Source organism: Octopus bimaculoides, chromosome 2, assembly GCF_046866305.1.
Source record: "Octopus bimaculoides isolate indiv1 chromosome 2, ASM4686630v1, whole genome shotgun sequence".
Lineage (NCBI taxonomy): Eukaryota > Metazoa > Mollusca > Cephalopoda > Octopoda > Octopodidae > Octopus > Octopus bimaculoides.
In genome coordinates, this window is record NC_142929.1 from 171405854 (window position 1) to 171432332 (window position 26479).

General features: G+C 37.3%; 1 protein-coding gene across 1 annotated transcript in view; it reads left to right on the top strand.

Annotated features, from left to right (window-relative positions):
• Nucleotides 1-26134, top strand: part of LOC106876853 (beta-1,4-galactosyltransferase 7) — a 62931-nt gene extending 36797 nt beyond the window's left edge. The window contains exons 2-6 of the mRNA XM_014925583.3: nucleotides 7371-7774; nucleotides 9773-9998; nucleotides 11934-12017; nucleotides 24157-24261; nucleotides 25311-26134. Of these exons, the coding sequence (XP_014781069.1) occupies nucleotides 7440-7774; nucleotides 9773-9998; nucleotides 11934-12017; nucleotides 24157-24261; nucleotides 25311-25496 (936 nt within the window). The 5' untranslated portion in view covers nucleotides 7371-7439 and the 3' untranslated portion in view covers nucleotides 25497-26134. The remainder of the gene's footprint in view (nucleotides 1-7370; nucleotides 7775-9772; nucleotides 9999-11933; nucleotides 12018-24156; nucleotides 24262-25310) is intronic.
• Nucleotides 26135-26479: the final 345 nt, after the last annotated feature.

Consider the following 26479-nt stretch of genomic DNA (forward strand, 5'->3'; position numbering starts at 1 on the left):
TGTCAAGTCTTTTTTTGCTTCTATCCCTCCCCCTACTCTTCAGTAAATACATCTGGATTGAGGAAGCAATTGTTTATTATTTGGCGTGAGTTCTTTGGTTAGTTTAAATAACTGTCATGTTTATATATATATATGTGTGTGTGTGTGTGTGTGTGTGTGTGTGTGTATAAGGGGTTGGCATTAAGAAGGGTATCCAGCTGTAAAAAGCATGTCAAACAGTTGAGCCTGGTGCAGTCCTCTGGTTTGCAAGCTCCTGTCAAGCCATCCAACATGGAAAATGGACATTAAATGATGAGGAGGATATATATATATATATATATATATAATCATCATCATCATCATCATCATCATCATCATCATCATCATTTAACGTCTATTGTCTATACTGGCATGGGTTGGACAGTTTGATGAGGGCTAGCGAGCTGGAAGGCTGCAGCAGACTCCAGTCTAATTTGGTATGGTTTCTATGGCTGGATGCCCTTCTTAATGCCAACCATTCTGAGAGTGTAATGGGTGCTTTTATCTGGCACGGGTGCCATTTGCATGACACCAGTATCTGTTGTGACTGTAATTTTACTTGGCTTGATGGGTCTTCTTCGCAAGGATGACATAATGCCAAAGGTCTTGGTCATTGTCTCTGTCAGGCCCAACACTTGAAAGGAGCTTTTCACATGCCACCCGCATCAGCCACTTTGCTTTTTACGTGCCATGACTATGATTTAATTTGGATTGATGGGTCTTCTCAAGCACAGCATATCTACAAAAGTCTCAGTCACTAGTCATTGCCTCTGTGAGGCCCAAAGTTCGAAGACCATGCTTTACCACCTTGTCCCATGTCTTCCTAGGCCTACCTCTACCACAGGTTCCCTCGACAGTTAGAGGTTGGCACTTCTTTACGCAACTGTCCTCGTCCATACACATCACATGACCATATCAGTGCAGTTGTCTCTCTTGCACACCACATCTGATGCCCAACTTTTCTCTCAAGATGCTTACACTTTGTTGAATATGCACATCCAGCGAAGCATACTGGCTTCATTTCTTACAAGCCTACGTATGTCCTCGGCTGTCACACCCCATGTTTCACTGCCTTGTAGCATAGCTGTTCACACACAAGCATCGTACGATCTGCCTTTCACTCTGAGGAAGAGGCCCTTTGTTGCCAGCAGAGGTAGGAGCTCTGTAAACTTTGCCCAGCCTAATCTTATTCTCACAGCTATGTTGATGTGTTGTGTTCTTTATTTCACATTGCTCCAGTTCATTCATCTGTAGAAATGAGTTGTGACATCACTGTTGCCAGGCTGTGTTGGCCTTTGCCTTTCTCTTGGATAACATTGGTGGTGTGGAGAAGGGAGGCTGGTATGCATGGGTGTCTGCTGGTCTTCTATAAACAACCTTCTATAAACAATCAGACTCATGCCTTGGATGGTAACTTCCTAGGTGCAATCCCATGGTCATTCATGACTGAAGGGTTTTTTTTTTAGAGCTCATATATAGAGCTGCACATCTGTGGATTGTAGTTATTTGTTTGAATTGCCATAGATTTTTATTGATCATCTATGAGACTGCACATCTATATAGATAACATGTATATGTATTCACTGAAGGGGTGTGGTCCAATGGTTAGGGTGTTGGGTTCATGAGCATAAGCTTGTGGGTTCAGTTCATTGATGAGATAGCACATTGTGTCCTTGAGCTTGGCACTTCATTTCATGTTGCTCCTGTCCGCTCAGCTGAAAATAAATATCAGCTTGGTGGTGGTGCAACCATTTCTCCTTCCTGCTGACACTTCTTCAATGTTCCGTTAAGAGATGGGTGGGAAGTGGAGCAAGAGGTTGTTTTGGCCTTCGTGCTGGTGGCACGTAAAAGCACCCACTACACTCTCAGAGTGGTTGGCGTTAGGAAGGGCATCCAGCTGTAGAAAATCTGCCAAATCAGATTGGAGCCTGGTGTAACCATCTGGTTCACCAGTACTCAGTCAAATCGTCCAACCCATGCTAGCATGGAAAGCGGACGTTAAACGATGCTGATGCTGATGCTGCTGCTGCTGCTGCTGCTGCTGCTGATGATGATGATAATTACAAAATTACATGAAACAGTTAGCAAAAACATACATTCAGTTCATACTCTCTTGCAAGAAACTTCTGCGGACAAACACATGATATCAGAAAGAGAACCATCAGAAAGGGATCTAGTGTCATGAAACCTAAGTTTAGGAAAAACCCTTTAGAGTTAATCATACGAGGCAGACAAGAAATAAAAATGTCTTCTCGTTTTGGAAGTGGACCAGTGTATCTTGGATGATCTGGTACTCATTCCTCCATGGCTAGCAGAAATGAATTTATGCAGAATTAGTTGTGTTGCTTAACCCTTTAGCATTCAGATTACTATATCAAAAGTAATACTTATTTATTCACATTGTCTTCAATTAACCATGCATTATCATGTAGCTTTGAGGTTTTGATGATGCAATTGTTTGTTTTTAGAATGATATTTTAGGGTGTTTAAGAAGCCTGATTCAGTTTTTGGGCCTAAAGGGTTAATAGTGAAATGTATTTGAAATCAAGAACTTTAAAAGGATAATTCAGCACTATTACAGATGGCTATGTGGCAAGAAGTTTGCTGCACTATCATGTGGTTTTCTGTTTGATCTCAATGTATGGCATGTTGAGTGAATGCCATTCTCAGGGTACCCCACTATGCCACATTTCCAGGTCAACCTGAATCTTGAGAGAAAAATTCAGCAAATGGAAGAGCCTGATGGTGGAATTAACCCCCCCCCCCCCCACTGGTCCTTGAGTTCTGTTAGCAGAATTCACTCTGTTATATACATTCAGATCAGCTCTCTGATCAGAAGATAACTTCTCTTTCCTCCTAGTAGTCTCATAGACCCTGAAAAGGTCATAGATGTTGTCCTTTCTCTTCTGGCTCAGCTATACAAAAGTGTTTTCACACATTCATACACATAATTTATTATATGTATATTTCTTACATATTCACTCGCATGAAAATAGCAGAAATGGGATGTTGAAATATTCATATCTTTTCAAAGAGCATTAACAGTACATGTGAAAGGAAGTAATTCTAAATGGGAATCGGATCCATGCTAAAGAAGCCATTACTGGTGTCTATAAAGCTGCCTGCCCTCATTTACAGCACCTACCACCTTCATTCTGTTTGATAGTGAGGTTTAGTAATGCATTATTAGGTTTACTACTTGAAAGATGTTTAGTCAATGTTCACTGGACAATTTGTACTTATCACTCATGTTTACATGAGTGTTGAGACAAATTTAAACCATTTCCAGTCTGACTCAGTTTCTGAGCCAAGACAACCTCATAGTCTCCCTTTTGAGGTCAATTAAATAAGTACCAGTTGAGAACTAGAGTCAATGTAATCATCTAGTCCGTTCCTCCAAAATTTCAGCTCTTGAGCCTCTAACAAAGGAATATTTCTACATGTAAGACATCAAACTGGCAGCATCATTAGAGTCTTGGAAAAATTACTTCTTAGTATTTGTTTTGACTCTTTATGTTGTGAGTTCAAATTCTATTGAGGGCAAATCCTACTGTTCTGAGTTCAAATCCTACTGAAAAAGAACACATTGGATAATGTAGTTTGATGTAGACTTATTCATATTTAGAAAGCAGGATGGTTAAGGCTTGAATATTTTTTATGTTTACTCAGTCAGGGCTGTACAACAACCCGGGGTCTCCGTCTGACCATCAGCAGTATTAGTATTTTAAAACTTCAATAAATCTTGATCTTGAAATAGAAAATTACAATTCAAAAACTGAAATAATGAATACGCTTATTTTTCTGTCTCTCAATGTGGTGGCATTCCCCACTCTTATTATTCAATAACAATAATTTAGGTAAATAAGAGAGCATGATGAAACCATCACTTAAAAAGGAGCAGTTGTCTCCCTTGAAGGTTGATGGGTTGGTTTTGTTTGAGTTATTTCTTGGCAATGTATAGTTTCATTACAACTGTTTTATTTATTTCCCTAAACCTAGACTATTCAAAGTGGTTCTGCATTTATCAAGGTCCACCCAAAGTACACACTAAAAAAAGAGAAATCTCTGTCTTCTACTACAGCCATAGGCCAACCAAAGCCCTGTGAGTGAATTTAGTAGACGGAAACTGAAAGAAGACTATTGTGTGTATATATATATAGATATATATATATAATCTGTGTTTCTTTGTGTCTGTCCCTGTCCCTGCACCACCACTTGGCAACTGGTGTTGGTGTGTTTATGTCCCCATAACTTAGTGATTTGGCAAAAGAGACCAGTAGAATAAATACCAGATTTAACAAAAAAATAAGTACTGAGATTAGTTCATACAACCAAAAATTCTTGAAGACGGTACCCCAGCACGGCCACAATCTAATGACTAAAATTTGTAAAAGAATAAAAAAAATATCTGCCCTGTATCTTTTAGCTGTTGTGTGTATGTGTTCCTAACGGCACCAAAACAAATTCTTTTTCAGTAGAAATGTCTGTTAACCTAACTTGCTGTTATTGGAACTGATTCTGTATATACTGGCACTTAACATAACATTAACTTGCAAAAGGAATTTCTTAATTAATCTTGAAAGTCTTAAAGTATAAAGTAACCTTTTACATTAAGTAAGCTATCTCCATTTGTATACTGCATATGTTCAGCACACACACACACACACACACATGTACCATATATGATTTCCATGATTAATAACTTTTGCAGGAAATAAATTGCTGTTATTACCGTTGCAAAGCAAATGGATTAGTAGAATTATAAGAATTAGGCTAAACATTCTGCATTCAAATCTTGTCTAGTTTTGCTTTTATCAATCATCTTTTCATGGAAGACAAAATAAAGTACCATTGAAGAACTGGTGCCCATATAATTGAATGTACTTCTCCCTTGAATTTCAGACCTTGTTTCTATGTTAGAAATATTTAAGGTTAGTGATTTGGCAAAATCTTCAGAGCATTTGTGATAATGTCTTGCAGTATATATTCTGAGTTTTAAATCCTACCAAGGTTGACTTTGCCTTTTATCCTTGTGGGCTCAATAGAATAAGTACCAGTTGAACACTGGCATTGATGTAATCAACTTAGCCCCCCCCCCCCCCCAAAAAAAAAAATTGCTGGCCATGTGGCAAAGTTTGAAACTTGTTGTTGTTATTGATATCATTAAAGTGGCGAGCTGGCAGAATTGTTAATGCACCAGACAAAATGCTTAGCGACATTTCGTCTGTCTTTACATTCTGAGTTCAAATTCTGCTGAGGTCAACTTTGAGGCTGAGTTCTTTTCAGGTGTTAGGCCTCATGGAGGCAAAGTGTCTGAGTTCCTTTCGGGTATTGGGCCTCATGGAGGCAAAGTGTCTGAGTTCCTTTCAGGCATTGGGCCTCATGAAGACAAAGTGGCTGAGTTCCTTTCACAGAGGCAATGACCAATACCTTTGACATTATGTTGTGCTTGAGAAGAAGACCCATCAAGCTGAGCAAAATCTCAGTCGTGGCAGATACCGGTGTCATGCAAATGGCACCCATGCCAGTGGCATGTAAAAGCACTCATTACACTCTTGGAGTGGTTATTGTTAGGAAGGGCATCCAACTGTAGAAAACCATGCCAAATCACACTGGATTCTGGTGCAGCCTTCCAGCTTACCAGCCTTGGTTAAACCATCCAACCCATGCCAGCATGGACAATGGATGTTAAATGATGATGAGGATGTTATTATTTCTACATGTAAGACAGTGAGCAGGCAATATAGTTGGCACACTGGATAAAATGCTTAGCAGATTTTGTCTGGTTTTTGGTTCTGTGTTCAAATTCTTCTGAGGCTAACTTCGTCTTCCATCCTTTTGGGGTCAATGAAATAAGTACCAGTTGAGTACTGGGATCAATGTAATCAACTAGCCCCTTCCTCCCAAATTTCAGGCCTTCTATCTCATAGAAAGGATTATTTCTTCATGTAAGGCAGCAATCTGGCAACATCATTATTCTTGGAAAAATACTTCTTAATATTTGTTTTGACTCCTTATGTTCTGAGTTCGAATCCTACTAAAGTCAACCTTACCTTTCATCCTGAAGTTGATAAGGTAAAGTACCAGTCACATACTGTGTTCAATGGCATTAATCAACCGTCTCCCTTCAAAATTGTTGGCTGTGTGCCTAAACCAGAAGTCATCATTATTTCTTCATGTTCATATATACAATGTAGTTATTGTTGGTAAAATGGAAGTAATCTTTCTCTTCAGTAGGTTTTTAGGACTGCAATTAGAATGTAGTTTACTTAGAATATTATCTGTGTCAAGAAATATAGATATGATGCATGTCTATTTGTCAGTTAGAATGGAAGCATTTTAGGAACTCAGCCAAATGTTGTTATTACTCTTGTCTCTTCATTTCCTTTCCTCATACTTTTTTAGATTCCTTATCTTAGTTCTGAATACTTATTAATCTGTTTGAATTCCCTGTTAGTTAAAAATTGTGGTCTGCAAACGTAATTAATGTTAATTAATGTTTTTTTTCTTTCTTTTTTCTTAGTCATCAACTGTAAGGAAAAAAAAAATATTTATGTAGATAGTCATCGCACCTTCTGAGTTATAAGATGTAGCCTATTCGGATGTTCAAGTGACATAGAACTTTTGCTTGGTTTCTTTTCAAGTAGCAGTCAGAGACTGGAATTGATGTAATCAGTTGTACCCTCTCTAAATTAGGCTGCCTTGTATGCCAAACTTGGAAATTATTATTAGCGAGCTTGCAGAATCGTTACTTCATCTGACAAAATGCTTAGTGGCATTTCATCTGGCTCTTTACACTGTGTGTTCAAATTCTGCCTAAGTCAGCTTTGTCTTTTATCCCTCTAGAGTCAATAAAATCAAGACATGCTCAACTGGTTAAGGTCAAACAACTGACAAGCAAAGCTGTGATATTGAGCAGAATATTTGCTGTAGCCCATCTTTTATACCAAGACAAAACAAGGTACATGGTAACACTTTCAATCAGTTAAGATCAGAAGCTATGAGAGTCACTGTCTGGTACTGCATCAGGGCACTTATCGTCATCGTCATCGTCGCCCCCCCCCCCCCCCCCCACATGCTCTCTCTCTCAGTGGGCTTCCTCAAAGTTTTGTCTACCAAATTCACCCACAAGACATTGGTGGGCCTGAGGTTATAGTAGAGGACACTTTCCGAAGGTGCCACACAATGGAACTGAACCTGAAACCACATGTGGTTTCAAAGCAAACTTCTTAACCACACAGCCATGCCTGAACCAATGTTCGAAACAACTATTGTTATTAAAAAAAATATATATATATATATTTATCTGTTCTATTTATTTATCTGTTTTTCTTATTTGTATTCTTTGACAGATTGCCACTTCATGCAGATGCACACCAGCCCAGCAAGAGAAGGAAAAAGAACTTTGCCAATCTTAGCCAATGTTATGTTTTGGAAAATTAAGACGGAGTCACATTTGGAAATTCTTTTTAATTTGCCTTGTCGTGACACTTGGGATTTCCTTCTGCTTAAACCTTAGTCCTCTCCAGGATGGATACCACGACTGTCCATGTAATCCATCCCCATATGGAAATGAAAACAAAAATACCATTAGGAATTTTTCCAAGCAAACTGCTTACCATAAACTGGCCATTATTGTTCCATTTCGGGACCGGTTTGAGGAATTATTGGACTTTGTTCCCTATATGGGTCACTACCTGAACTTGCAGAAAGTCAATCATAAGATATTTGTTATTAACCAAGTAGACAACTTCAGGTAAGACATGCTTATGTCATTATTCAGTTTTATTTCAAGATTTCTTGCCAATAGAGAAAGAACCGGTTTCTAACCTAGATCCAAGTCTCCTTCATTGGAATCTCAGCAACATCGACAGGGTATTTTTGCATGTATTTGTGTATATGTATAGTATTTGGAGTCAGTGCATATACAGATTTGTTTGTCTGTCTGTCTGTCTGAACGAATGACTTGGAACTGCATTTGGTAGTGGGGCTCTGGTTTGAGAGTTACAGGGTTTTGAGGAGTGTGGAACTATCTCTTAGCCACTGTTGTTCATTGTTCTACTTTGGCCTGGAGTAGCAGCACCTGACAGGGGTCTGCTGAGGGTTAACAAGCATATAACATTCCATCTGAGTGCAGGGATGCAGGAATTTCCTTGGTTAACATCAGGGCATGCAATAAAACTAATGGAAGTGAGGGACCCCTAGCTGTTGTCACAGCAATCTTCTAGAAAAGGGACACTCTGACATAAAACCTGCAGTTTCACATGATTACTGGTCATCTTGTTTCAGCCTGTCACTAGGTACTAATCGCAGAGGCTCACAGAAAATGGTACATATGTTGTACAAGCGTTAGTCATCATATGTACAGATGTCCCTTTGTGGTGACCTTGTTTGTCATCTCATCTACTGAAAGTCCTACGGTAACAGAACAGTGGTGGTGTGTGCAGACTTTACCTGTTGGAACTGCACAGTTAGTTACAACTTTCATCTGTCACCTAGGCTTGAAACCATACAGATCTGCAATGAGACTGAGTAGTCATCTGAGAGATCATGGATGAAAAATCAGAAATGCCATTGACAAAGAGGAAGCACAAGGAGACGGCAGTCATCAGTGAAGATGGAACAATCACCACGTGTGTATGGGTGTGTTTATGAATGTGTGTGTTGAATCATTTGTTTTACATCCGTTTATCTATGCAGGTATGTGTTTGGCAGATATTTATATGAGGCAATATTTTAAGGTTGGATGCTCCTCTTGTTGTTAACGCTTACCTGTTTTTCAATCCAGGTAGTTTTATTCCACTATACTTCGATAGTACCGGGCTAGTGGGTGTTTTGTTCACAAAGAATATAAACATGGCATCACTGCTTATTTGCTCAGATGGTTTCATGCAAAGAAGAAGAAATGATGATATTTACACATACATATGCGCGCGCGCGCGCGCACGCACACAGAGACACACACACACACACACACGGCAAACAACTATACAGCCCCATTTAATAATTCCACTCATAAGGCGTGTGTGTGTGTGTGAGAGCACTCCTGTCTTGAAATCATATGATGGTTGTAAGCAAGCATCACTATCATGCAGGCAGTGTCCCCTGTTACAAGTCTTTCATGAAAACATGTCTGGGCTTGGAGAAATATTACCTTATATGGAAACAGGTGAGATGCCCTTCCTGTAGCCAACAGGAAGGGCGTCCCGCCATAGAAAATCTGTCTCAACATATTCTGTCCAACCCTAAAATGATGATATATAATCACATACTGAGTGTTTAGCTTACTCTTTACTCTTTTACTCTTTTACTTGTTTCAGTCTTTTGACTGTGGCCATGTTGGAGCACCGCCTTTAGTCGAGCAAATCGACCCCAGGACTTATTCTTTAGAAGCCTAGTACTTATTCTATTGGTCAATTTTGCCGAACCGCTAAGTTACGGGGACATAAATACACCAGCATCGGTTGTCAAGCGATGTTGGGGGGACAAACACAGACACACAAACACATACACACATGCATATATATATATACATATCTACGATGGGCTTCTTTCAGTTTCCGTCTACCAAATCCACTCACAAGGCTTTGGTCGGCCCGAGGCTATAGTAGAAGACACTTGCCCAAGATGCCACGCAGTGGGACTGAACCCGGGACCATGTGGTTGGTAAGCAAGCTACTTACCACACAGCCGTTTTTTTTCTGTGTTAAAATTCTGTATTTCACTCTTCACTTTATCTACTTCACTTATCCAGGTTCAACCGTGCAGCGCTGATTAATGTGGGTTACTTAGAATCAAAGAGTGAGTGTGACTATCTGGCTATGCACGATGTTGATCTGTTGCCTCTCAACCCTAACCTCAGTTATGCTTACCCATCGAAAGGACCTTTCCATGTTGCCGCACCTAATTTACATCCACGTTACCATTATCCAAAGTTTGTTGGAGGCATCCTCCTATTGACTTGTGATGATTTCCAGAAGGTAAGAGCTGATTTTTCCCCCCTTTTCTTTGTTACTTTGTTTCTTTGTTTCTTTGTTTCTTTCTCTCTTTCTCTCTTTATCTCTTTCTTCCTTCCTTCCTTCCTTCCTTCCTTCCTTCCTTCCTTCCTTTCTTTCTTTCTTTCTTTCTTTCTTTTATTATTAAATTATTTGTACTTGTGCCACTCAAAAAGCATTGGTGCTAGCACCACTTAAAAAGCACTGGTGCTTGTACTACTTAAACAGCACTGGTGCTTGTGCCTCTTAAAAAGCATCCAGTACACTATGTGGAGTGGTTGGTATTCGGAAGGGCACCCAGCCATAGAAGTCATGCTAGAACAGATAATGGACCATGGTATGGCCCCTGGCCTTACAAGCTCCTGTCAAACTGTTCAGTCCATGCCAGCTTGGAAAATAGATGTTAAAGGAAGACAATGATGTCCTCTAAGTTAGTCCTTCTTCATGGAAGGTCAATTAAATTCTTCATAGATAAACTGTTGTTGAAACAATACATGCAGACTTGGTTGTGTGGTTAAGAAGTTCAATTTGTAGTCTTTGTTTTAGGTTTGCTTACACAGTTGAGTGTTTTATACCATACCTATATGAGGGCATGTGACTCAGTGGTTAATGTATTCAGTTCATGATTGTAAGGTTGTAAGTTCAGTTCCTGGTATCACGTTGTGTCCTTGTGCAAGACATTTAATGTCATGTTGCTCCAATTCGCTCAGCTGGCAAAAATGTGTAGTACCTATATTTCAAAGGGCCAGCCTTGTCATACTCTGTGTCAAGCCGAATCTCCTTGAGAACTATGTTAAGGGTATGTGTGTCTGTGGAGTGTTCAGCCACTTGTACGTTAATTTCATGAGTAGGTAGTTCTGTTGATCGGATCAAGTGGTACCCTCGTCGTCATAACCAACCGAGTGCCAGCTTCATCTCAAGGAAGCACCACTACACTACACCCCAACTAAACAATGAATGACACTCAACTACAGCTTTTACAGCCACTCTAAATGCTAAGTCTCACTATCACTGACGATCTCCTCTGGTGAAAACATATCCTTAGCATTGTTATAACAGGATTACAAAGATTGGCTTTTCTCTTCAGATCAGAAAATATTTCAGCCTCTAACAGTTGCTGATATTCTACAAGGCTTAAGTGAACTCCATAATGAAGTATTGCTCCTACATCTGTGACGCTATCCCCCACGCCACAGAGAGAGAAAGAGAGAGAGAGAATCAAAGAGTTATGACCCTACTGTTTTATTTTATTCGTTTTCCTTTGCCAAATATATAGATATGAAATTGTTCAAATAAATTTCATTAGCTTCCTGGTAGTATTGTTTTTGATATAGAAAATTTAAGATATAACAAATTTTGATATTGGTGTTTGAATATGATTTTTGAACATTAAATAAATATTTAATCCCATTTGTATTTGAACATGAAATCTGTGATAGTATTTGGTTTGTTATATATTCTATGTCCCCTAATTTGTTTTAAATAAGCTCTTATTCTAAAAAAGTACTTTTTAAAAAATATTTTAATATCTTAAAAAAAAATTTAGCTTATATGACAACTGATCTAATGCAAGGGACACTATTTCACGATATTTCTCATGAGTTATCTCCCTGATAAACTTTTTTTTGTCAAATCATTATATTTCTGTAATTTTAAAAGGTAAAAGTTTAAACCAGGAATATTGTTATTCTGCTATTGAAGATTTCTGAATAGATTTGTCCTCACGATAGTCTACTTCTTAGCCAATGTAAGCTCATTAATTAAGTTTTAATTTCCGAGGATGTACAATAGATTACTCCATACATAGTTAATATGGTTTTAAAAATTTCTTGGCTTATTTTCCACTAATGTCTACACTGTATGCTAAGTGGCTTATTTGTTAAGCTATCACTATTTTGTCAATATTTTGTTTCATTCTAGACTCGTGGTTTGTCCAACAGATATTGGGGCTGGGGACAAGAAGACGATGAGTTCTATGTTAGGATGAGAAAAGCTGGATTAAATGTAAGTTGAATTTAAAAATTTTTGCTTGTTTCTTTTTAAAACATATTTTATTGTATATCATTTTCTGCATGAGTATTCAACTCATTGGTTAGCGTATTAACTGAGTATTGAAATAGTATTTACAATAACAAAAAAAAAAAGGGTAGAGAACCCCCTTTGGTCATGAGTGACTAGTATTCCACCTAGAAAGTTATCCTCTGAGGCACAAGTCTGGACAAAGTTGTTTCTGGAAGACCAACAGTCGCCCATATATACCAACCTTCCCTCTCCATGCCATTGATGTTATCCAAAGAAGCGGCAAAAGCCGATACAACTTAGCACCAGTGATGTTGCAACTCATTTCTACAGCTGAGTGAACTGGAGCAATGTGAAATAGAATTCCTTGCTCAAGAACACAACACACAGCCCAGTCTGGGAATTGAATATTTAGATTTTAACTTCTTTTAATCCATTATCTGAGAGTGTAGCTGCTAGAATAAGAATAGCCTAGGCAAAGTTCAGAGAGCTCCTACCTCTGCAGGTGACAAAGTAAAAGGTAGACTGTATTACACATGTGTACGAACTGCCATGTATATGGCAGTAAAACATGGGCCATGACTGCTGAGGACATGCGTAAACTTGCAAAGGATGAAGCTAGTATGATCTGCTGGATGTGTAATGTCAGTGTGCATACACAACAGTGTAAGCACCCTGAGAGAAAAGTAGGATTTAAGAAGCATCAGATGTGGTGTGCAAGAGAGACAACTGCGCTGGTATGCTCATGTGTTGTGAATGGATGAGGACAGCTGTGTGAAAAAGTGTCACACTCTAGCAGTAGAGGGAACTTGTGGAAGAGGTAAACCCAGGAAGACCTGGGATGAGGTAGTAAAGCACGACCATCGAACATTGGGCCTCAAGGAGGCGATGACAAGTAACCAAGACTTTTAGAGTTATGCTGTGCTTGAGAAGACCCGACAAGCCAAGTGTAACTGTAACTGTGGCCTATGCCAGTGCAGCATAACTGACCCACTTGAGAGTACTCTTCAATCATTGAGCAGTAAACTGCACTTGCGAAGACCTGTTGAGTCAAGTGAAGTCATTGTCGTGGCCGATGCCAGTACCGCCTGATTGGCTTCCGTGCCGGTGGTATGTAAAAGCACCATTCGAGCGTGGTTTATACCAGTGCTGGCTGACTGGTCCCGTGCCAGTGGCATGTAAAAAGCACCATTCGAGCATGATCGTTGCCAGTGCTGCCTGACTGACTCCTGTGCCGGTGGTACATAAAAAGCTCTATTCAAGCGTGGTCGATGCCAGTACTGCCTGACTGGCCCTCATGCTGGAGGCATATAAAAAGCATCCTCTACACTCTTGGAGTGGTTGGCGTTAGGAAGGCCATCCAGCTGTAGAAACTTTGCCAGATCAGATTGGAGCCTTGTGCAGCCTTCTGGCTTGCCAACCTGCAGTCAAACTGTTCAACCCATGCCATCATGGAAAGCGGACGTTAAACGACAATGATGATGATGATCATCCTTGACCATGTAGAGCTTTGATCAAATGTTCCATTTGTGACCATCCTGTCATTTTGTTTGTATATTTATAACTTCTTTGAAGGAGGAAAGGCAAGTGTCCATGACTTTTGAATACTCTCTGGATCTGGTAAACTGATATATGAGAAGAGAATTCAAGAGAAGAAAGGATTGACTGGAATGGTTATAATATTTTCTATTAGAGGTAGAAGGCCTGAAATTTTGTGGGAGGGAGCTACTCAACTACACTGACCCTAGTGCTTAGTTATATCTGGCACACTAATAAAGGTGTGTATAACAATCTTGAAAGAATTTGAACTCAGAATGTAAAGGTGGCAAAATGCAGCTAATCATTTTTTTCTTGCATGCTGATGATTCTGCTAGCTTGCCATTTTGATGTTACAGTTATAGTAAGGCCTAAACATGGCCCAAATTGTCTCCTGCACTTGCTGAAATAATGAGGACAATATTAGTTGGAGACTGATATCATATCCCACCCCCATCAATCAAATCAGCCACTGTTCTGCAGCTGGTTAAAGGCACATTCTCCTTTTCAGCATTGGATTCCTGTTCTCTAATTTTTTGGTCAAATCTACCCAATTTTTTCTTTATCTGTCACAGTCTCTTTTGTGGAATCCAGTCTTTCATTGTTTTTGTTTACCTCTGGTTACTTGTCTTTAAGATGTGCTTAACCTAACTCTATTTCAAGGATTTTGTAACATCTGAAATAACTACATAATATATATGAATGCACACATGTCTGTGGAGTGCTCAGCCACTTGCACGTTAATTTTACGAGCAGGCTGTTCCGGTGATCTTATCAACTGGAACCCTTGACGTGGTAAGCGACAGAGTGCTAACCAATATGAATACAAAATTAAGAGGAATGACCACTATATGAATATATAGTTATAGTTGAAAAGGGGTTAAGAATCCATACAAATCAAAGGTTCTTGGTTAAAAGTAAAAGTGGAAACCACATGGAAGTATGTTGGAAATTCGTTTTACTTTTTTTTTCTTTAATGGGACAGGATAAGTATGTTTATATTTGTTACATTGACTTTTATAAAATATTACCAGTTTCAATCTGTATGCCTTATCTTATCAAATAAGAATTCAAAGTCTAGAATTAGGAAATAATTAAAAATTAGAAATTAAAACAGTTCTTTTATTCTGTGCATAGTTAGGCACAAGCATGTGATAAGAAGTTTACTTCCCGGCCACATGGTTCTGGATTAACTCCCATTGTGTGGCACCTGAGTCAAGTAATTTCTACTTTAGCCTCGGGCTGACCAAAGCATTGTGAGTGCATTTGGTAGACGGAAACTGAATGAAGCCCGTCGTATATATATATATATATATATATATATATATATATATATATATATATATATATATATATAAATAAAGGGCATTACTACAGAATAATGCCACACACTAGACTTCCCAAATAAACACATTTTAGTACCGAATACGAGGAAAACAACTTTTGAAAGAAACCAACTTTTTAAAAAAAATAAACTCAACTATGTATCGACTGATTTCGCGATTACCAGAATGAAATCTAGTTTCCGTTCGTCAGCATAGTATAGTATCAACATATACAAATAAACAGAATCCTCACCCTACCAAAACGAACATGCATTATTCTGTAGTAATGCCCTTTATATATAAACGAATAAGTATATTCTTGGGAATAGAAATTTCCCTTACGAATTTTTTTGCACACTAGCTTCCTGATGAAATTGTTGTAAAAGATTTTATCCTTTTTTGATTTTATTAACCAAATATATATATATATATATATATATATATATATATATATATATATATATATATATATATATATATATATATATATGTATGTGTGTGTTGGTCATTATGTCTGTTTCTCTCCCACCACCACTTGAGAACTGATGTTGGTGTGCTTATGTCCCACATGACCTAACAGTTCGGCAAAAAAAAAAAACTTGATAGATTAAATACCAGGCTTAAAAAGAAAATAAACTGTGGGGTCATTAGTTCGACTAAAATTCCTCTAGGCGATGTCCCAGCGTTGCCGCAGTCTATCAACGTCTGAAACAAGTGAAAGAAAAGATAGTTAAGAACATGTATATATGTATGCATATGGAAAGTCAGGGCCAATAAATTCGGCAGTTTTTGAAAGAGTTACCTCCCTTGACAGCGTGCTGTTTGGTTAAATACTTTTGATTTCTTGAGCGATGTGTAATTTTCTTCTCTTAAATCCTAAGTTAAAACCATCTTGGAGTACTGCTTAATTTTTCTTTCAGCTATGTTAACCATTCAGTTAAGCTTACACTGGAGCAACGCTCACATTACTAACCATTCTATGTTTATTGTGTCATCATTGCTACACACACACACACACACACACACACCACGGCCACCACCAGTATACCCATCATGATTACCCATCTGATAAGCGTACACCAGGCACATGCATCACAACCATATGTGCATGATATGGTGATCTCATATCAAGATAAACAGTGCATGACCTTGCAGGTGAGGCCCAGTTAGAATTTTCTTCAGGTTGAGTACCCCATCCTGCTCAAAAGGTCTCTGAAAATGGGTAGTTTAAGGATGTTGAATGAAACATCTATGCTTCCAGAAGTGAGTTATCTAAACTCAAAAAAATTCCTCTCAATACATGGCTATGATGCTACCCCACTACTTTTGCTTGTGATCAGAGATGCACATATCGTCAGCCACTTAGAGACATGCTCAACATGTTAAGGTGAAGCAACTGACAAGCAAATCTGTGGTACTGAGCAGAATATTTGCTGTCGCCCATCTTTTATACCAAGACAAAACAACGTACATGATAACACTTCCAATCAATTAAGATCAGAAGCCATGAAAGCCACTGCCTGGTACTCCATCCGGGCAATTATTATTATTTTTTGCTTGTGTGTCAGTATCATCATCATTTTAACATTAACTTTTCCATGCTTGAATGGGTCATATGGAGGTTATTGTATGTGCATGTATGATGATGATTATATATATAAATATATATAGTAAATTCAAACATGAACAAGCAAGAAAAAATACGAAAAAACAAGAACGGAAGGACGTGGAATAAGTACAGTGTTATTAGACGCTCAAGAAAGGAAAGAGGATTTCATGTTTCGAGCAGAGCTCTTCATCAGAAATATATATATATATATATATATATATATATATCATTTAATGTTTGGCTTCGATACTGGCATAGGTTGAATGGTTTGATAGGATCTGATGAGCCAGTAGGCTGTATCATGCTTTCCAAATGTTTATTTTGGCATAGTTTCTATAACTGGATGTCCCATGCCTTCATTTGTGTGCCAGATATAACTAGAAATGGTATCATTTGGCACTAAGTTCACTTTGTACAACATCCTCTTTTCCTGAGCAGAAGCTTCTGTAGTTTTGCTGTCACTTTCTTTGTCCTCTTAGTCACATTTATGACAGAACAACAATAGTATGTCCTTACCAATTATTGTAGTCCTTCAGTCAGGATTTGCAGAATTGGCACCTTCCAACAACCAAGAAGCAGCTTGTCCTGCAAGAGTGCAGAGAGATTACCAGTTATGAAACCATACATCATGTCACTTTGAAAATGGAAAAACTCTCGACTCTGGTGGAGAACTTCTACTTAATCGTCGTCGTCGTTTAACGTCCGCTTTCCATGCTAGCATGGGTTGGACGATTTGACTGAGGACTGGTGAAACCAGATGGCTACACCAGGCTCCAATCTGATTTGGCAGAGTTTCTACAGCTGGATGCCCTTCCTAACGCCAACCACTCAGAGAGTGTTCTGACTAAGAGAAACACCCTCTTGAGTTTCAGACAGTGGTTTTACAACTGGTGCCATTCTCTGTCAAAATTACAGCATCTGTTGGATTATGAGTTTATCCATTGGGACAATATTATGGATATACTCTCTACATATGCCATGAGGTAGACTAACTATTTGACTGCCTACTCATGTGTATAACATATAATTTGTCTGTAAGCCTTAATTACTGCCGAAATAGCGAGGCATAAAACAGTCAACAAAATGCAAAGTGTACCTAACAGTAGTGTTATGCCACCTATTGTTCTCTACTGACATCGACACACTCTGTCATCAAGGCATCAAACAGATAATAAAATACCAATAATATCTTATATGAAATCATCGTCATCTTCTTCATTTAGCGTCTGCTCTCCATACTGGCATGGGTTGACGGTTTGACAGTTGGAGCTGATGTGCTGGAGAGCTGCACCAGGTTCCAGTCTGATTTGGTATGGTGTCTACAACTGGGTGCCCTTCCTAATGCCAACCACTCTAGGAGTGTAATGAGTGCTTTTACATGCCACAAACGCATGGCACCCACAGTGAACATGACTACAATTTATGGCACCAGCTACAATATTGATGAAATATAATGAATATTCTTGACAAAACCAACTAAGGGATCTTGCAGCTTGCAACTATATCTAGTGTTGAATCTATCTTTCTAGAATCACAGTAGTAGTGGGTGGGATGTGATTTGTATAGAGGGCTCTAGGATCTCTAAGGTTGTACTCTGCTGTTATCTGAGGTGTGGAGGCTACTGATAAGGGCTGCTGAAACTCTGATATTAGGATATGTATGATTAAGTGATATTTAATTGAAATGAATGACTGCATAGGACAAGATATTGGCCAACTACGAGTGATGGCAGAGAGAATTAATGAAAGGTATAAGGAAGGCAAAAGAGCCATCAGTATTCTGCATTTCTTGTGAACATGGCTGTACCAGCACCTTTAGTTGCTGCAGTTCCACGAAAGTGTGAAGCATCATCAAAGAACTTTCTTCAGGAAAATAAATTCGTTTCTGCTATCACTTCATATATGATTGTATGATGGTTAATGTGTGCCCCCGCCTTCCCCCACACAGAGGAAGCCACGTATTCAACATGGTTTTAATTAACGTGTTTCAAGTTTGTACTATTTATTAACTGTAACCTGCTTTTCTTCAACTTTGAGATAAATTTCGTGCAACATGGTTCGTGCATCATAAAATTAAAAATATCATAGCAAACATTATGTTGCCATAGAAATAGCTGGCAGTAGAAACCCTTGTTTCTTTTATTTTTCTCTTTTTCTCCTCATGATATCACTTACTTTACTGTTTTAATTAGAATACTTTTCCCCATCAGCAATGGATAACAGGGAAAATGAATGTGAGAATGACTGCATTTAAAGCGGGTAAAAAGCTTTTACTTTAGGGAAGGAACTTGAAATAATTAAAAATTATGATAATGGTGCTAGAAAGTAAGTGATTGCCCACAGGTTTAGATTGAATGAAATGACTATGCACTATTTCTAAAGCAACATGAAGATTATCAGAACCCCCCCCCCCCAAAAAAAACCAAAAAAAAAACAGATGGCTTCATTTTCGACAGCAATGCAATCAACTTCAAATTAGAATGAGGAGATGATTGAAATGGAAGACTTATAACTCATATGGAATGAAGACTATAATCAGTTGTATTCCATTGAGTACTCACACCTTTAAAATGGAAGCTTTGATCCTGTTCTCTACCTTGAAAGGAGAAATGAAACAGAAGTTAGAAATAAACTTATAAGTAGTTTTGGGTGGTTCAAATACTTAAAGTGATTTGGTTTGCACAATATGAGAATTTGAAGTGAATCTGCCAGTGATGAAGAAACTGTAGAAAAATTTCAAGCAAATTTTCAAAGGCTTACGGAAGAAGAAAGTTATGATGACAGATTTTCAAAGTTGATGAGACTACTTTAGTTTGGAAGGACATGTCCCTGCAAAACTTACGTTGCTAATACAACATGCAAGTTCACCAAATGATTGACAATGCAATGAGCTGCTAAAGGAAAGAGTTGGAAGATGAGAGGAAGTAGAAGAACATCCAAACTTTGGATGAATTTTTTTTTTGAAAAAAAAAAAAAGAATTAAATGTTAGAATAAATTTGTTTTATTGTATTTTAACTTGTTTTCCTTTTGGGTAGGTAGTTAGGGAGAAATATGTGAAAAAAGAGGAATTTTGAAAAATAAGCAAAAAAGGAGTTGGATGAATTGCAGTATTTTACACTTATATATTTATATTTATTATTTTTATATTTGATTATTACATTTACCTTGGCACTTTTAAGGGATTGTTTGTGTTAAGTGAGGAATTTGTGTGTGTGTATGAATATATATAATATATATATATATATATGTATATGTAATATATATATATATATATATATATATATATATATATATATATATATATACTTATGTTATGAGTTCTACTTTTCCTGTTTGCATCACAAACCCTGTACGAACAAATGTATGTAGTTGTATAGGCACACCTTTGTATGCAAATGCACAGTCAATGTGTTTGTTTATTATATTGGTAACTAAAATGGAACAAAATGTAAGGTTGCTCAAAAGAGAACTTGGCAGAACCATTAATACCATTTCAATAGCTGAGTGAATCCAGAGAGAAACAAAAACTATAACAGCAGCAGCAGCACAACCGCACCTGCAAACAACAGGAACAACAACTGGCTAACTCTAAACATTGGTTATTGCAAAACAAATTGTTTTGAGAAACGCATTGGAATTTCTTTGAGTGAAACAAACAAACAAACAAAAAAATGAAGTTGCTTTTGTGCTTTTTTTATGCTTGTTGTTACCAATTTTATAATATACATCATCATCATCATCATCATCATCATCATCATTATTTGCCTTACAGTAATAACCATTTGTGTTATCGTTTTTGCATCATTGTTCATTATTATTGTTATCATTGTTATTATTATTCTTATTGCGTTTGTTGTTGTTGTTGTAACATTTATTTTATCTATTTTATCAAAAGAATTTATTGAATATCTGGTGGGTGGGTGCTGGGTGGGATGACGACAAAGAAGGAAAGCAAGGAATTGGAAGAGATGTGAGACTGTAAAAGGAAACTACCGTTTATATAAAATGGATGTTCTGTGGCTGGCTGGCTGGCTGGCTGGCTGGCTGGAAGGATGGATGGATGGCTGGAGCATGGAAGAGGAGAGAGAGTGTCTGTATGTGTGTATGGAATATTCTGGAATGTTTCTCTAAATAAAATCAGATTTAAAATTAAAAAAAAATATATCCAATAATAATAATAATAATAATAATAATAATTCTGTTCTACTATAAGCACAAGGCCTGAAATTTGTGGGGAGGGGACTAGTCAGTTACACTGACCCCAATGCTCAACTGGCACTTCTGTTATTGACCCCCCGAAAGGATGAAATGCAAAGTTGACCTCGGCAGAATCTGAACTTAGAATGTAAAGATGGGCAAAAATACTTAGCAGCATTTTACCTAGTTTGTTAACAGTTCTGCTATTTCACTGCTCTATTGATGATGATGGTGGTGGTGGAGGTGGCGGCAGCGGTATTGAGCAGAATATTTGCTGTAGCCCATCTTTTATACCAATACAAAACAATGTACATGCTAACACTTCCAATCAGTTAAGATCAGAAGCCATGAGATTCACATAACAACAGTGCTGCCATCACAGTGCCTTAATGATAATAATATTCTTTTACTCTTTTACTTGTTTCAGTCATTTGTCTGAGGCCATACTGGAGCACCGCCTTTAGTCGAGCAAATCGACCCCAGGACTTATTATTTGTAAGCCTAGTACTTATTCTATCGGTCTCTTTTGCTGAACTGCTAAGTTACGGGGACGTAAACACACCAGCATCGGTTGTCAAGCGATGTTGGGGGGACAAACACAGACATACAAACATACACACACACGCATACACACACACACACACACATACATATACATATATACGACGGGCTTCTTTCAGTTTCCGTCTATCAAATCCACTCACAAGGTTTTGGTCGGCCTGAGGCTATTGTAGAAGACACTTGCCCAAGGTGCCATGCAGTGGGACTGAACCTGGAATCATGTGGTTGGTAAGTAAACTACTTACCACACAGCTGCTCCTACAGGTATGATGATAAAAATAACAATAATAAAAATAATGATAATGATAAAACCAACTGAAAGCTACAAAAAAGTAGAGCATGACAATAACTGGAATATAAATAACTAAAAATGCTAAATGAATTAAATAATAAGGCTAAACTGAAAATCTAAAATATCTCATCTAAAACTACTACTACTACTACTACTACTACTACTACTACTACTACTACTACTACCATGTAACTAAATCTCTCCATCTTAAAGAATGTGAATATACTATAATAATCTCTTGAAAGATTAATATATGTTTGTGTGTGTGTATGTGTGTACATCTCTGTGTGTGTATATACATATATCTGCGTGTTTGTATGTACATATATCTGTGTGTGTGTCTGTTTGCATATGTGTATCTATACATGTGTGTGTGTGTGTGTGTGTGTGTGTGTGTGTGTGTGTGTGTATACACATATATCTGACTATGTGTGATTCTGTGTGTATATTTATTTATTTAAATTAAAGAAGATAACGAATGGAAGTAAAATGAAAATGTTAATAGGGAGTCGAAATGATGTTATAGAATTCCTGACGAAAGCAAATTTCAGAATTCTGTGTATTCATTGCCAATGGCTTTTCCTATAGGAATTAGCGATAATCTTTCTTTTGAGACGTAACTTTGGCTCCTTCTGCTTTAGAAATGGTGCCGTGTGTTTTGGAATTTCCATTTGCATTCTAATTTTTATTTCTTAATTTTTTTTTAATTTTCTGTTTAAGAAATTTTGTTGTGTAGTTATGTTCTTTTTTTTTATGTTTGTTTTACTTAGTGTTTTTAATTTTGTTTTCGCTGTTTGCTTATTCTATTTTTATTTATTTGATGTTTTTTTTTTTTTAACCTAGTAATTGATGGAAAATTAGCTTGTATTCTTGTTCTGCAAATCATGTTATGATTTCTTTTACAATATTGGCATCGAGTGAAAAGAGGTCTGGCTTTGGTATCATCAATGAAGTTATTGGTGCTGGTTTTGATGTGGTGATCAACACTTGCAGTGAGGCGACTCACAGCCTGCTCTTTTTTGCTTGCTTGCAATGATACTACTGCTATGGATGGCTGTTAATGAGAAAATCTCTCTGTGCTCACTGAACTTGTTTGAAATAATAGCCAAGCCTTCCTCAAATTACTTTTCATCACCTTAAAGAAGAAGGTCATGTTGGATGATGTATCATCAGCATCATCAACATATTTTTTCATGCTGGCATGGGTTGGAGAGTTTGACAGGAGCTGGCAAGCTGAAGAGCTGCCCAGGCTTCATGTCTGTTTTGGCATCATTTCTACAACTGGATATCCTTCCTAATGCCAACCACTTTACAGAGTGTACTGGGCGCTTTTATACAGCACCAGTATGGGCGTTTTTACATGGCACGAGCATGGGTGCTTTTTACATGGCATCAGCACCCACAAGCCTTCAAGATTAGGATCGCTCAGCTGAAGACGAATGTAGAGACATGCCTGTTTGCAAGGATAACCACAATTTTATTTAGCTTGATGTGTCTTCTCAAGCACAACAAACTGCCAGAAGTTTTGGTCTCTAGTCATCCCCTCTGTAAGGCCCAACATCTGAAGATCTTTTCTCACCAGTTTGTCCCATGTTTTCCTGGGTCTACTCTTTCTACATGTTCTCTCCACAATAAGAGATCAGTACTTCTTGTAAAAGACAAGATGGTTGTGGCTGGAGTGTCTTTGATCAAAGGACTACTTGACCTTGGGCTAAACAACAACAATAAAAAGGAGTACTATAATTTGAAATATCAAATACTTGCTTCTCATGACAATGAATTGTGGTACCTGTTTTCAATTAGGTGGACTGGGCCTTTGACATATGCCATTTTCAAACCATTTGTCATTCAACCAGTAGTGAGATATTTTATTGAAACAACCTACTACAACTAATGCAGTCATCTCATAGAAAATTCTGCTACTAAGAATACTCACTTTGTTCTTGTCAAAGTATTATTTCTGTCACTGATGGCTAACTTGATGCTCAAGTTCTTAGGCCAAGCATTATCTTGTGTAGTAAGTTTAAATCTGTGAGTTGAAACTCTGCACCTATTTGGGAACAGAATTTGATTCTTGATTACTTTGGTTCAAATAGTTCTTACCCATTATATATCTGTATCGTTACCCAAGGAAAGTGTTGTATCTGATCCATTTAATGTCAGGAAACTGGAAATAATTACTGGTCCTTAAAATCTCTTTAGGGTTTAAGAGTCATTTGCATGTTTATATATATAATATATATATGTGTATGTGTGTAAAAGCATCCAGTCCATGTAAAAAGCATCCAGTCCACACTGTAAAGTGGTTGGCATTTGGAAGGGATCCAACTGTAAAAACCCTGCCAAAACTGACCTCATCTGTGCTGATGCCATGTAAAAAGCACTCAGTCCATTCTGCAGAGTGGTTGGTGTTAGAAAAGGCATCCAGCTATAAAAACTATGCCAAAACATGCAGTGAAGCCTGGTGCAGTCTTCTGCCTAGCCAGCTCCTGTCAAACTGTCCAACCCATGCCAGCATGGAAAGCAGACGTTAAATGACAATGATGATGATATATGTATTCATACTTGTTGAAGACCAATGCCTTCTTGATTCATTTATTGCAGATATCTCGCCCACAAAATATTACAACTGGTTACAAGACATTTAAACATTTACATGATTCCAAAAAACGTCGACGTGATACCAGCCGTTTTTTCAACCAGCACTATGTAAGTATTTTCTCTTGTATCCATGTGTTACTCTTTTTTTAATTTTTTTTTATAGCTTTTCCACAACATTGATACTTTTTTTGCCATAACACCACATTACACAAACATCAGTTTGTTTCTGTTTTTACTGCTGTTGTTTAACCCCAAGTCAGCAATGACTGGACAGACCTCTGCTTGTGTATGCTGTGTCTGTTTCAGTGTTGTGATATGCTTGAGTGGTATTTGTCATAAGTTTTACCTACTGAAAGTGGAGCCTGATGTCATTGTATCTAAAAGGAGAGGATTCTTTCAATCTTTCAGGAGGCTGGATTTATTTTTTGTAATGAACTTAAACTGTTTTCAAAATTAGAAGGATAATTGATAAATAATGTTATTTAAAATGGTATGGGCAATGCAGTATTACAGTAATACCAGTGATACTGTGCCTCACATTTATTCAGAATTGAGTAAAGCATGGATTTCATAATGACATTAGTAACATTAATGAAAGTTTCTCTAATTAGTTCACTGTGGACTCGAAGCTATGTTGCAGCTATGTCAAGAAATATTGTAAATATATTAAATCCAAGAATTATTTCTAGTCTTGCTCTAAAATAAATTTGATATTATGACCAAGAAGTAACATGTAGGTCAGAGAATAGAGAGATTGTGATTCCAGAATAGATGGATCTCTCATTCACCTTCAGTGCTGCTGGAACCTCAGTATAAGTGGTCAGTTAGATTGTTTATGTTAGTGAATATCCAGAAGAAATTGCATGTTGTTTTGTCTGTTAAGTAATTTTTACTGAAAATATAATGGGAAAGATGTACTTATTAACATAAGAAATAGTAAAACTAAATTTATTTTTAAGGTCTTTCTTTAGTTTTCCTCTTTATTTGTCTTTTTTCTTTGTTCCTCTCCTCATTCTTTCCTTTCTTTTCGTTTGCTTTACCATAAAAAAAGCAAACAAATATTTTTCAGCAATGCACCACTGTTACACAACAACACACTAACTAACTAAACTCTATTTTTGAATCTCATTTTTTTTTTTGCTCTGTTTATGTTGCAGATTTCCAGCCACCGTGATTATGAAACTGGGTTTGATACTTTGACGTATGAAAAAGTTTCCCAGTATGACTTATCTGTGAATGGTTCTGTGGCAAAAGTGATAAATATTAGACTAAGCTGTGACTTGAGTAAGACGCCCTGGTGTTTACAGAAGCAAGACCATAATTTAGCCAAACCTTATCTATGAAAGTACATTATTGTTTATATGTGTATATTTTATATATATATATATATTGTTTTAACATCGTTTAAAGTTTGAATGGTATAAATATGGCTTGTGGTGTGAAAATATTTATGCTAATAGAAAGGAAGAAAAAAAAAAAATGTAACCTATACTGTTTAAAGAAAAATCCCTTAAGCTTGTTATATCAATAATAACAGAACCAAATATATGGAAATCAAAACACACATTTATTCTGAGCTGCAAAACAAGTAGAAGAGTGAAATAGCTGTTGTAATAATACAGAGGAACCTTAGTTTATGAATTTAATTCATTCCAGAAGGCTTTTTGTCACCTGGAATATTTGTAAACTGGAACCATTTTTCCCATTGGAAACTCAAGAGAAAGTATGGCAAAATTGAGCAAGGATGTGCTCTGAGTGAAAGCTAGACAGCTACTGATGCTCCCTCACTGATGCTCTCTGTTTGTTGCCCACCTTTATTTGCTGGTTTGTGTGTTTGTTGAGATGTTGCTTATCAATCAAGATGTTTTATATTTGAAAAATTTTTTATAAACTGATTTGTTCATAATTGGAAGCATTTGTAAACTGAGGTTCCACTGTACGAAAATATGTCTAAATTTAAAAAAGAAAAAGAGAAATACTACCCTTGCTTTTCCCTCATTTTTGGTTCAATTAAATATAATAATGATTATTTGAATAACAACAAAAGAAACAAGCAAATTCATTTTATAACTAAATACTATAAGCCTTTTCACTCCCAGCTTTCAACTTGCAGCATTTTAAGGGTAGGAAGAAGAATGAAAAATCATGGAAAAAAAATGAACAAATTAAAGAGTATAGGGAAATGATTTAAAAATGCATATGGAAAAATGAAGAGAAAAATCTCATTTCATAATTTTTTTTTCTGTCTAGGTAATCTTTACATGTTAAATGGAGGGACGATCATCTTAAGCACTCAAACTAACAACTGTTCAAAGTTTGTTTATTC